Source organism: Conger conger, chromosome 8 (assembly GCF_963514075.1).
Source record: "Conger conger chromosome 8, fConCon1.1, whole genome shotgun sequence".
Lineage (NCBI taxonomy): Eukaryota > Metazoa > Chordata > Actinopteri > Anguilliformes > Congridae > Conger > Conger conger.
The window spans coordinates 24,346,279-24,358,866 of record NC_083767.1 but is presented as its reverse complement, the minus strand read 5'-3'; the positions used below and the strand labels follow the sequence as shown (position 1 = coordinate 24,358,866).

Genomic DNA, 12,588 nt, shown 5'->3' with positions numbered 1-12,588 from the left:
GTTTCACCACAATGGAGGGAAGAAGGGCGAAACTGATGAAGGATTAGATGGATGCATTTTTAAATATGCCACAAAAATGTAAAATTATTTACATGTCCTGGAGCACCTGTTAAGACATGATCATGAACACCACTACGTACCAACATATTTAAATAACAAAACAATGCACCCCCCGGCCCAGTGAGCTTACAAGATTTCCATTTTCATTTAAAAATGTAACTTTTGAATGCAATTGACTTAAGTGTACTTATATAAGCAGATAATCCTATCATATAATGAAATATTAAATGTTTATAGACAAGTTTATACAGTTGAAAGCATTTTTATCATGAAAAAAACTGGTTTAAGCAGGTGGGTTTAATGTTTGCGGCTGATTGGTGTATGTAACACACTATATTTACTGATTGCAGACATCTTCATATCTATCAGTGGTCACTTTATCTTGCTTTCCAAACAAGCAGATATTTTGAGGATAACTTTGTTGTATTAAAAGGTGCTGATTTCAGAAGCTACAGCAACTGCAACTGACTCTGTAGAAATAATTGCTGCCACACACACACACATAGACTGACCCTGTGGAAATATCTGAATGTGTTTCTTAGCCGATCAGCTTTCGGCATCTAGCATGTTTTGTTGTTAGTATCATAATATTTACATGGTCTTGGATAGCAAGTTACAGAAAGTAAAGCGCATGCATCTCTTTCATCTCTTCTCTTTTTGCACTTGCTTAGTGACCTAGCTAACTAGTTGCTTTAAAACAAACTTTTAAAAATCCATTTGCAATTGCACAAGCCAAACGGTAGCTGAAAGTTTTGCAAAATCAGCCATTGCAACAATGCTTCCAGACAATTACCGTAACTTCAACTATTTCATTTTTGACTCGGTCCGGAAAAGAATGTGGTTCAATGGGTTCAAGGCTTGTTGGCTACTTCATTGAAGCTCTTGCTGCTGTGACGTTTACGTGTAAGGGCCATTATGAATTTGATAAGTAAGTCTTAAACTACTTACGGTTCTCTATTCTTTTTAAATGGTAAAAAATTCAAATTAGTCATTAATAGTTCAAGTTATTATGGCAAAATTAGCAGCTTTTATTCAGAACGCAAGTGGAATATTGTAAAATGCTGATTTTGAAATGGTTTACTTTCTGATAACACAAGATCATCGGTCAGGGCAACCACTGTTTATATAGATATGATTACATTACCTTCCGGTAAGGAAGGTAATGCAACCCAAAAACTATGTTTTAAAGAAGAGATTCACAGAAGCACCGAGAACATTATCTTGACCTATGCATTGACAAGGCTTCCAACACACATGCATTAATACCTGCTATGGGTACTGTAACTATGGTGGTCTACTTCAAACCACTGGGCAGGCTGCTGGGGATTCAAACAAATATTTTGAATCAACAACCAAATAGATTATTTTCAGAGGAATGCAGGAGTTAATTAATTTCTAGAAATCAGAGTAAGTATTTTGTGGCTACATGTACTTAAAGTGTATGTGTCTTGTTACTTTTCTAGTAATTAATGCTCTGAAGAAGAAAATGAACATTGCTGTCACATTCAAGGTATGACAATGAAAATAATAGGCAGACACAGAGAAATATCAAAATCCATTTGTTTCAGTCAGTATATATCTCCATATCTTAATTTGAAATATACATATGTATTTCTAAATGTTAAAAAGTTAAATAGGTCTTAATATCAAAATCAATTGAAAAACTATGAACCAGCTAATTTCAGCCCAAAGGCTTTCCTATCTTTACCATTAATTTGGGATTGAGCAAGATAATGTATCTATGGAAAAGATCCTTTTGAATGTGAATTTTTCCATTTGACTATTTTTTGACATAAGAAATCAGCTGCTAATTGTTTGGTGAACTATTGCTTTTAGGCTCCATCTTCAAAATATAAGTGCTAGTGCAGTTCTGGGTACATTTATTTCATAACTGATTTAGAGTATATGTGTAATGTCTATGTGAGCCCACACAAATTATTAATGTGGATCGCACTGCTAAATCACACCATCCTCATATAATAATGTTATAATGATGATAGACATAATAATAATAATAATAATAATAATAATAATCAAGAAAATTGTATTTACAATTGTACAGTTAGGTCCAGAAATATTTGGACAGTGACACAATTTTCATAATTTTGGCCCTGTACGCTACCACAATGGATTTGAAATTAAATAATCGAGATGCAATTGAAGTGCAGACTTTCAGCTTTAATTTGAGGGTATTTACATCAAAATTGGAGGAAGGGTTTAGGAATTGCAGCAATTTTCATACATAGTCCCCTCATTTCAAGGGACCTAAAATAATTGGACAATTGACTCAAAAGCTGTTTCATGAGCAGGTGTGGGCTATTCCCTTGTTATTTCATCATCAATTAAGCAGGTAAAAGGTCTGGAGTTGATTTCAGGTGTGGCATTTTCATTTGGAAGCTGTTGCTGTGAATCCACAACATGCGGTCAAAGGAGCTCTCAATGCAAGTGAAACAGGCCATCCTTAGGCTGCGAAAAAAGAAACTGGTGAACTCGGCAACACAAAAAGGCCCGGACGTCCACGGAAGACAACAGTGGTTGATGATCGCAGGATCCTTTCCATGGTAAAGAAGAACCCTTTCACAACATCGAGTGAAGTGAAGAAGACTCTCCAGGAAGTAGGCGTATCATTATCCAAGTCTACCATAAAGAGAAGACTTCACGAGAGCAAATACAGAGGGTTCACCACAAGGTGCAAACCATTCATAAGCCACAAGAATAGAAAGGCCAGATTAGAGTTTGCCAGAACACATCTAAAAAAGCCAGCCCAGTTCTGGAACAGCATTCTTTGGACAGATGAAACTAAGATCAACCTGTACCAGAATGATGGGAAGAGAAAAGTATGGAGAAGGCTTGGAACGGCTCATGATCCGAAGCACACCACATCATCTGTAAAACATGGTGGAGGCAGTGTGATGGCATGGGCATGCATGGCTTCCAATGGCACTGGGTCACTAGTGTTTATTGATGATATGACAGAAGACGGAAGCAGCCGCATGAATTCTGAAGTCTATAGGAACATTCTGTCTGCTCACATTCAGCCAAATTCAGCAAAGTTGATTGGACCGCGCTTCACAGTACAGATGGACAATGACCCAAAACATACTGTGAAAGCAACCCAGGAGTTTTTCAAGGTAAAGAAGTGGAATATTCTACAATGGCCGAGTCAATCACCTGATCTCAATCCGATTGAGCATGCATTCCACTTGCTTAAGACAAAACTTAAGGCAGAAAGACCTGCAAACAAACAACAACTGAAGACAGCTGCAGTCAAGGCCTGGCAAAGCATCACAAAGGAGGAAACCCAACGTTTGGTGATGTCCATGGGTTCCAGACTTCAGGCAGTCATCGCCTGCAAAGGATTCTCAACAAAGTATTAAGAATGAACATTTTATTTATGATTATATTCATATGTCCAATTACTTTAGGTCCCTTGAAATGAGGGGACTATGTATGAAAATTGTTGCAATTCCTAAACCCTTCCTTCAATTTTGATGTAAATACCCTCAAATTAAAGCTGAAAGTCTGCACTTCAATTGCATCTCGATTATTTAATTTCAAATCCATTGTGGTAGCGTACAGGGCCAAAATTATGAAAATTGTGTCACTGTCCAAATATTTCCGGACCTAACTGTACATAGTGCTTTATCACTTAATCATTTATGTACATATCACTCAGATCAGTCACCCATCCTTGTTATTACTCTCTATCGCCTTCCTAGACAATGCCCCAGATTTCTGCCTGTGTTCTCTGACTTTATGTCTATCATCCTTACTAGCTACAACAGTTTTCTTTTAACCAGTGATTTTAACAGCCTAAATCTGGTTCAGCATGTCTCTAGTCCCACACATAAGTTATATAAGTTATGTGCGGGCTATAAGTTAGACCTAGTGCATGATCTCGCTAACACTTTCAATGAAAAGTTAAGAAAGGCCATAGACTCTGTAGGTCTAATAATTTTTTTATAAACACTTTCGTAGCCAAATTATACCGTGGAAAAACAGTACTAACTCTCAGAAAAGGAACTGCCACCAAGCTGAGCAAATGTGGCGCAAAACTAAACTCCAGGTTCACCACAATACCTTCTAGGACCGTTTTTATTCTCCTACATGCTTCCTTTAGGTAAGAACATCCAGCATCACAATGTGAATTTCCATTGTTATGCTGATGATACACAGCTGTACGTCTCCGTTGAGCCAGATGACCCAAATGCCATGAGCGTTCTTGCAGCCTGCCTAGGCGACATAAATAAATGGATGGAAAAAAATGTTCTTTAACGAAGAAAAGACAGAGGTAATCCTAGTGGGCCCTAAGTCAAAAAGAGACAAGCTGCAAGCAAAGATTGGAAGCCTGGCTAAACAGACAAAATCTGAGGTCAGAAACCTGGGAGTTATCTTGGACGCTGACCTCAATTTTAAATCCCACATAGACAAGGTGACCAGTACTGCCTTTTTTCACCTAAGAAATATAGCCAAAGTAAGACCCTTTTTAACTCACCAAGATGCTGAACAACTGGTACACGCTTTTATCTCTAACCGCTTGGACTACTGTAATGTACTTCTTACCGGCCTGCCCAATAAGTCATTTGATAAACTGCAACTTATCCAAAACACTGCTGCCAGAAGCTTAACAAAAAAACAAAAAAGAGAACATATTACACCCATCCTTGCTGCTCTGCATTGGTTTCGTTTCTTTTAGAGTTGATTTTAAAGTCTTACTTGTATATAAAGCTTTAAATGGCCTAGCACCTTAAAGCAAGTAGCTGATCATCGTGCCAGTCAAGTTTGTGTTTGTGTACCAAGAACTTCTTCAAATTACTTTTTCATATTCAGCGGTTTTGATAGTTATTTCAATATAAATTCAATTGCACAGATGTTTATTAAGACAGCATTAATGAGGAATGTGTAAAGCCTTGGTGAACATGAAGTTTATCTTTGAATCATGATGGACAAGTTAGGAGTCTCATAACAACTTTTCTGAGCCAACAGGCTCTTCACTCAAACCAGAGGAAGTTGTTTCCCATCATGCATGAAGTTGTGCAGTTGGAGGAAAGCAACTGCACTGCGTTGCATAGCCCTGAAAACTGTGAGCTGTGAGATTTCTGCAGCTCGCACAGTCGGATTTCAGAGCAAGTCGGACAACATTCTAACCGTCATGCAATGTGCGTGGCAAGGTGGTAGCCAAAACTGCACAGGCCTAGTTCATCTCAAACAAGCCGAATATCTATATTTCCAGAATTCACTTCCCATCAGCCCTTTCAAACAAGTTTTCCCCTCAGAGAAGGCAGGTGGCTAAGATATTGGCAAATACTATTTACCATACCATGGTCATTAACCTGTCATTTGATGTTCACAATCTACACTCAGTGACAACTTTAGGTATTAGGTATTTATTCAACTTTTTTTAGACGTATTGGTCTTCTGCTGCTGTAGCTTATCCACGTGGAGGTTTGACACATTGTGTGTTCAGAGGTGCTCTTCTGCATACCACTGTTGTAATGCAGTTATTTGCATTACTGTCACCTTCCTGTCAGCTTCGACCAGTCTGGCCCATTCTCACATGACATGACTTGGTCAGAAAAGCAGCTGAACCTCTTGACCACATCTGCATGCTTTTATGCATTTAGCTGCTGTCACATGATTGGCTGATTAAATATTTGCATTAACAAGCTGGTGTACAGGGTCTACCTAATGGTCAGTGAGTGTATATGCATCTGAAGAGGGAGGAAGTTGGATTTCCAATTGAAATTCATGAAAACTAAGAAACCAGATCATTTTCATAAATTTGGCATTAAGAAAGGACATAGACATGAAATTGACATTTATTATCTTATCTATCACAAATAGATCTGTGAATTAGCACATGATGTTACTTTGTTACATTATTTGGTAGTTAGCTGGGTGAAAAGTAAACTTCCGCAAAGAGGTCACTCGGTCAACTCTGGGGTAATGTGCAGCCTGAGTAGGTCACAACCCCTCCTCACCACCACGCCAAGGCTATCGCTACTGCACACGACACAGTAGACCTCCTCTGCTGTCCGCACCACTGCGTTGTTGATCTCCACCACAACGTCACCAGGTTTCATCCCCGCCCTGAAACAAAGGTTCAGCAGATGGGAGTAATTTCAGAAGAGGCAAATATGGATTTTTAGCTAGATAAATACCAGTTGTCATACCTCGTGATTCACCATACGCAAAGGTGAAACAATTCATACATCATGGTCAATTATCACCATGGTTTAAGTCGTGCTCTTAATAAAGGACTATCATTCATGTTTTTCAGCTGGTAATAGACTGAGCACTTATTTGTAACAAAACTACTCACAATCCATAGTATGGCATCATTTCTTCTTGTCTTCTAAAACGCTCTATGTGCCAAACTCACACATGACCCAAAAGAGGAATGCCAGAAAAGCAGGCCATGAAATAAAAAACACTGATAAACGTGTTACTATCTAATGAAAATATAAACACCAGAAAGAAGAACACTTGACAACAAAGCTTCCAATAAAAGCACTGACGCCGACATACCGGTCGGCTGGGGAACCCATGATGATCCGGTGGATCAGAATCCCTTGGAGAATGTCTGGGAAGGCGGGGTCATGCAGCTTCAGTTCTGAAATTATGCTTGGGTAGAGGAGAAACTCTCTCTCTCTCTCTCTCAAATTCAAATTCAAATTCAAATGGCTTTATTGGCATGAATGGTAATAAACCGTTGTTGCCAAAGCAGTACAATATACAATAATTGTTAAAATAAATAAGGAATAAATAAGGAATAAATAAATCTGGGAAGGCGGGGTCATGCAGCTTCAGTTCTGAAATTATGCTTGGGCAGAGGAGAAACTCTCTCTCTCCCTAGGAAAGCCTCCCTTAGAGTTGCATATATGGGGCAGGAGAGGAGAAAGTGAGATTCAGTTCCTATTTCTCCGGATCCACAGTGTTTACATGTTCTCTCCTCTCTGGGCTTCCATTCCTTCCTATGGCGTCCCGTCTCTATTTCCAGGCTATGGTCACTGAGTCTGTACATTGTTAAGGTGCGTCTCTGTTTGGGGTTTTTTATATTAACAAGGTACTGTGCTAAGGTGTATTTTCTATTCAATGACCGATAACATTCTAATTTGTTGGAGTTGTTTATTTCAGTCAGCCAATTTTCAATGTATTCATTTTTGTTTTGTTATCTATTATTTTTAGTTGTGTTTTTGAAAGAGTATGGAGGGTGTTGTTTTGAAGATGGTATGTTTCTTTTATATGTTTCAGGGGGTCTGTCTCGGGGCAGAGGCAGTTACTCATGAATGCTCTCACTCCCATAGAGAAGAATGGGTTCAATTACACAGCTGAAAATTTTAAGCCAAATTTTAATTGGTGGATGGAATTTGTTCAGTGATCTTCTGATGCTATAGTAGGCCCTGCATGCTTTATCTGCCAATGCATTTATAGCTCTGTCAAACCTGCCAGAAGCACTGATTATTATGCCTAGATAATTGTACTCCGTAGTGTGCTGCAATGTGGTCTCCCCCAGAGTAAACCGGTATCGGGATCCCTGTGATCTGGCCATTTTTTGGAACACCACAATTTTAGTTTTTTCCAGGTTAATGGCCATTGCCCAATTTTGACAGTAGTTCTCGAGCAGTGATAGGTTCTGTTGTAACCCTTGTTCTGTAGGAGATACCAAGACTAGATCATCTGCATACATGAGGAACTTGATTTCTTTTCCTTGTAATTCTAGTCCAGGACTCGGAGATTGTTCGAGTGTAGTAGCCAGTTTGTTGATGTAAATATTGAATAGGGTAGGTTAGAGGCTGCAGCCCTGATGAACTCTCCCTTGATTGAAATACTCTGTTTTGCTGTTTCCAATTTTCACAGAGCATTCATTTTCAGAATATTTGGATTTAATTAGGTCATATACTTTTCCACCTATGCCGCTTTGAAGGAGTTGAAAAAGTAATCCATTGTGCCAAATTGAATCAAAAGCCTTTTTTAGATCTACAAAGCAGGCAAATATCTTTCCTTTGTTTTTTGTGTGGACATGATTCTTAATAAGTGTGTGTAGAATGTAAATGTGGTCTGATGTTTGGTGTTTGGGTAAGAAGCCGATCTGACTTTTTGATAGTACATTGCGTTCAATTAGGTATGTCGATAATCTAGAATTGAATATGCTACAGAAGACCTTTCCAAGGTTACTATTAACACAGATCCCTCTGTAATTGCTGGGGTCAAGTTTGTCTCCGCTTTTAAAAATGGGAGTTATGGGCTTTTTGGTCATTCGCTTCGGCTCATCTGCTCCGTGACTCGGACAGAGGCTGAATGCTGCACAGCGCACTACCAGGCCTACGGACACACCCAGTTACCTCGCGGTAACTTCGTGGCCTATAGCGAGTGGAAACTGGTGTACGCGGAACGCCACATCAGTTTACCCCTGCAAAGCTCACCAAAGAACAACTGAAGCGAACATCCTTCCAGCAACCGAGCGGACCAGACGACAACGCGCGGCTAAGACGCCCCAGCCTGCGCATCTCTCCAGGACACACATTCACAGCACCATCGCGGCTCCTACAAGGACAGCACGTCTTTTGGATCCAATGCGTATGGACTCAATAAGAGAACAAACATTCAGGCATAGCCAGTGTTTAGTTTAGTCTTAACTGTTTTTGTGAATCTGTGTTTCCATATTTGCCGTCTTATCATTGGAATGTATTTTGTTAGCTATATATATGTACATGAATTGATTCGCCGTCTTTTGCGCATATATAGAATAAACTACGCAAGTAGCCTTCTCACAGCTAACAATAACTAACACACCCAGAACTCTAGCTTACCCAAGCTAGCTACTCCCACTTTTACCTTTCCTTTGTTCAAGCGACACGCACGCACGCACACACACACACACACACACACACACACACGCTCACACACATACCCAACTAAATTTCCTTACTAACTTCCCGTTAGTTTATCTGTTCTGTGTTTTACGTTTGTTTAATAAATATATTTAATTAAACCCCGGTGTCCGTTTTGGAATCACATAGACATGAGAGCCGAGTTAAAGCAGTCTTTCGAAGAACTTCCAACCTTCAGGTTATCGGTATGTTTAATCATTAATATTGGTTATTTTGATTTTTAATTAAAATACTAAATTTGTGGTTAGATATTTCTGATAATAGTAATTTTATGAGACTGATTACTTTTTGCAGTTATACTGCTACACAACGTTTAACTGGCGCCCCGGTTTCGTCGAGAGTAAAATCCCTGCGTTATTTGTCGGCCCGTGCGAGGACCCTACATAATTTGGAGTCCCGTGCCAGCACCCCTACAAAGTATTCGAGGTGTCCCACTTGGTCATTTGGGTTTCTATGTTTTTTGTTTGACAGCTTTCTTAAGTTCTTTTTTGATGAAGCACATTCTCTGTCAAACCATTTCTCTTTTTGCTTTGTGCTTGTTTTTCTACTTCTTGATATTTTTAGTTTAGATTTTTTTGCCAATTGTATAAATATGTTGTTCAAATCATGTGGCCAAATTCATGCCTTTTCTATTAGGCTGATATTGTGTGGTCAAAAATGTATCCACCATGTAATGAATTTCATCACAGCATAATGCTGCAGTATAATCATTATTGCTGTGTTCTGACCATCTGTATGTCCTCGGGAGAGGAAAAAGGTTGGGTTGTATGTTTGGTTTTTCAGTGTGTGTCACTGACTTTTTCAAATACAAAATTGTTTGGCTGTGGTCTGATATAGGAAGTTGTGGCAAGACTACAAATGCATTGATATATCCTGGTTCTATGTCAGTAATGGAATAGTCCACCACGCTACTACCTAGCACAGAGCAGTAAGTGAATCTACCCAGAGAGTCCCCTCTGGTCCTGCCGTTAACAATGTATAGACCCAGGCCTTTGCACATCTGTACCTGCTTGCCGCTTTTGTTTACCACACTGTCATAACTTTGTCTCTGTGTGGTTATGTAGGTCTGGCATAAAGGGTTTTGTCCAAATATATGTCTGCTTCCCTCCATGTCAATGAAATCTGGCTCTCTACCAGTTCTGGCATTTAGATCACCACATATTAGGATAGAACCTACAGTCTGGAAATGGCTTATTTCTTTTTGGAGTTCCTTAAAGTCCTCCTCCACATAGTAGGGGGAATTAGAAGGTGGGATATAAACTGCACATAGATAAACATCCTGTTGTTTTCTAATATACTTGTGTCAATTTTAATCCACATGTGGTTTTTCCCTTTTTTGATTGGTGAGATGCAGTCTTTGTGTTCCCCTTTATACCATACCAAGACACCACCTGAGTCTCTGCCATTCTTAACATGGGCATGTTTTACAGAGGGTATGCTAAGTTCAATGTAATTTTTTGGACAACTAGAGTGTATATGTTTTTGATTCCATGTTTCATTCAAAATAATTATATCTGTATTTTTTACACTATTTACAAATTCAGGGTTTGTTGATTTTAAACTAAAAGTTGAAGAGTACAAGCCCTGAATGTTCCAGGTACTAATTGAGAATGATGCCATTTTCTTATTTTTACAGGAAAAGTGTTTCACTAAGAAACATCTGGTCTACAATCCAAAATATCATACACCAACCATACATCAATTAAATGTTCCTTTAACTCAATAATTGAGTACAGAGTAAGGTGTAAAACCTCACAGCTAACCCAATGACGGAATTTAGCGGGGGCCGAAGGGGGTTTTGCGTGCTTGTCCTTCTGGCGTTGCTGGGAGAACATTAGTTGGGTTAATTATTATCCTCCGTACAAGAACAGAGCACAATTATGTTTAAGAATATACTGGGTCCGTTGCCATGGGTCGGATATGGATTGACCTGCCCCATATCCCTCTTATAGCTGGCCAGAAACGGATCAGTACAATTCTTAATATTCTCCGTTCTCAAACGGGGCCGTATTGTACGCTTGGTGGTTACTATAGTTTTACTCGTTTATCTGACTCCATTTAAAATATAATTTAGAAATTTGGGTTTGCAATTCACGCGGACCTCGGGAGTGATTACATTCGACTTGTACCTGCGCCACCATTACTCAATAGATGCTCCCGGGATTAGCATTACTGCTGAAATCTCAGTTCGGTGGAGAACTCAGAGGCTGAGGGTCCAGTGAACACAATACATGCAAACCTGCCATGATAGTTGCGAGCCCAGGTCGGCGTAGCATTATCTGGGCTCCTTAGAGCTAATTTGGCAGGAACCAGCGCCGTAACGCCCATGGGTTCCCTTCGCACCAGATTACAAGAGCCGTGCGTCCCCCGACCCTTTAAGGGACAGAAATTGCAGGCCGCACAGTTTAGAACTACCACAAGTGTACCGCCCCGCCGATCGGTCGGTCTTTGGCCACCATTTCCCCCTGAGCATTCAGTTGTAATTTAGGCTGAAAAGGTACAAGATGAATTAGAGTCATGGAGATCACGCAAGTTACAAACAAAATAGTTTATTCGCAGACAGGTAGGTTATTAGCTTTAGAATATCACAATCAAGTATAAAATACACAAATTAAGAATAGAGATGGAGTAAATAATCATACCTAGCCTGCTTGGACTACACACAAACACAGAGTATAGAATATGCCGTGTGGAAAGTCGAATACGATCTTCCGCTGCTACACATACATACATGCATACATACATACATAAGACATGTTGTGTGGAAGTCGAATACGATCTTCCTGATACTTACATACACGTACAATATGCTGTGTGGGAAGTCGAATACGATCTTCCCAGATTGGTCTGTCTCCCTTGCTTTTATGCCAAATCATACGTTTGGAACCAGGCGGCGGTGCCATAAATCAACCTGGAGGGGTGGTCAAATCTGGAATTTAGACCCCCACCGTTGGGGGTCGTTGAGTAGGGAAAATGAGATGATTACCAAGAGAGGACGTGTAGGTTTTCCCTTGGGATACTGAAACTATAGTTTATTCAATTCCATTTGGTATGAAATGTATCTCATCCGATTCCTTGATTTTATCAGATCACATCCATACCAAACAGATTACCCTTATGTTTTATTATGTTGCAGTTATCATGAAACTTCCCTCCTGATTATCCATTTTACATGCAATTCCTGTTACCATTACATAAGACTTAATGCAATAATACAAGGATCACATGGGCAATGTTTTCAAGGTGTTACCGGGTCTATTAACTATCTTAAAACTATCTTAGTTTTGAATATTTAATCCAAGAGAGCAGTCACCGGTGTAATGACAGCAGTGCCCAAATGAGGGCACTGTGGCATTGTCCAGAGTCTTCCCCCTTGGAAGTGACCAGGTATGGGGTCACAGGGAGGTCACCAATGTTCGGGAGGATTCTTTTCCCATGACCCAATTGGCCTTGGACCACTCATACATCTTAACTCCCCAACAGGTAGTCTAAACAACATTGAAACCCCAGCTCTCAGGCCCCTCACAAATGGCCTTCCTGACCTTAACCACTATGCTACAGGCCGCCCCATCATATCTATGAATGCTGTAGTTGGGAGTTTTCATGATAACTGCATTATGCTGTAAATATGTCT

At 39.7% G+C, this 12,588-nt stretch overlaps 1 protein-coding gene across 1 annotated transcript in view; it reads right to left on the bottom strand.

Annotated features, from left to right (window-relative positions):
- Nucleotides 1-5,921: 5,921 nt before the first annotated feature.
- The window catches only part of LOC133134445 (serine protease HTRA2, mitochondrial-like), a 17,312-nt gene continuing 10,645 nt past the window's right edge, over nucleotides 5,922-12,588 (bottom strand). The window contains exons 3-4 of the mRNA XM_061250643.1: nucleotides 6,589-6,690; nucleotides 5,922-6,150 (exon numbers count right to left, since the gene is read on the bottom strand). Coding sequence (XP_061106627.1) covers nucleotides 5,985-6,150; nucleotides 6,589-6,690 — 268 coding nt within the window. The 3' untranslated portion in view covers nucleotides 5,922-5,984. The remainder of the gene's footprint in view (nucleotides 6,151-6,588; nucleotides 6,691-12,588) is intronic.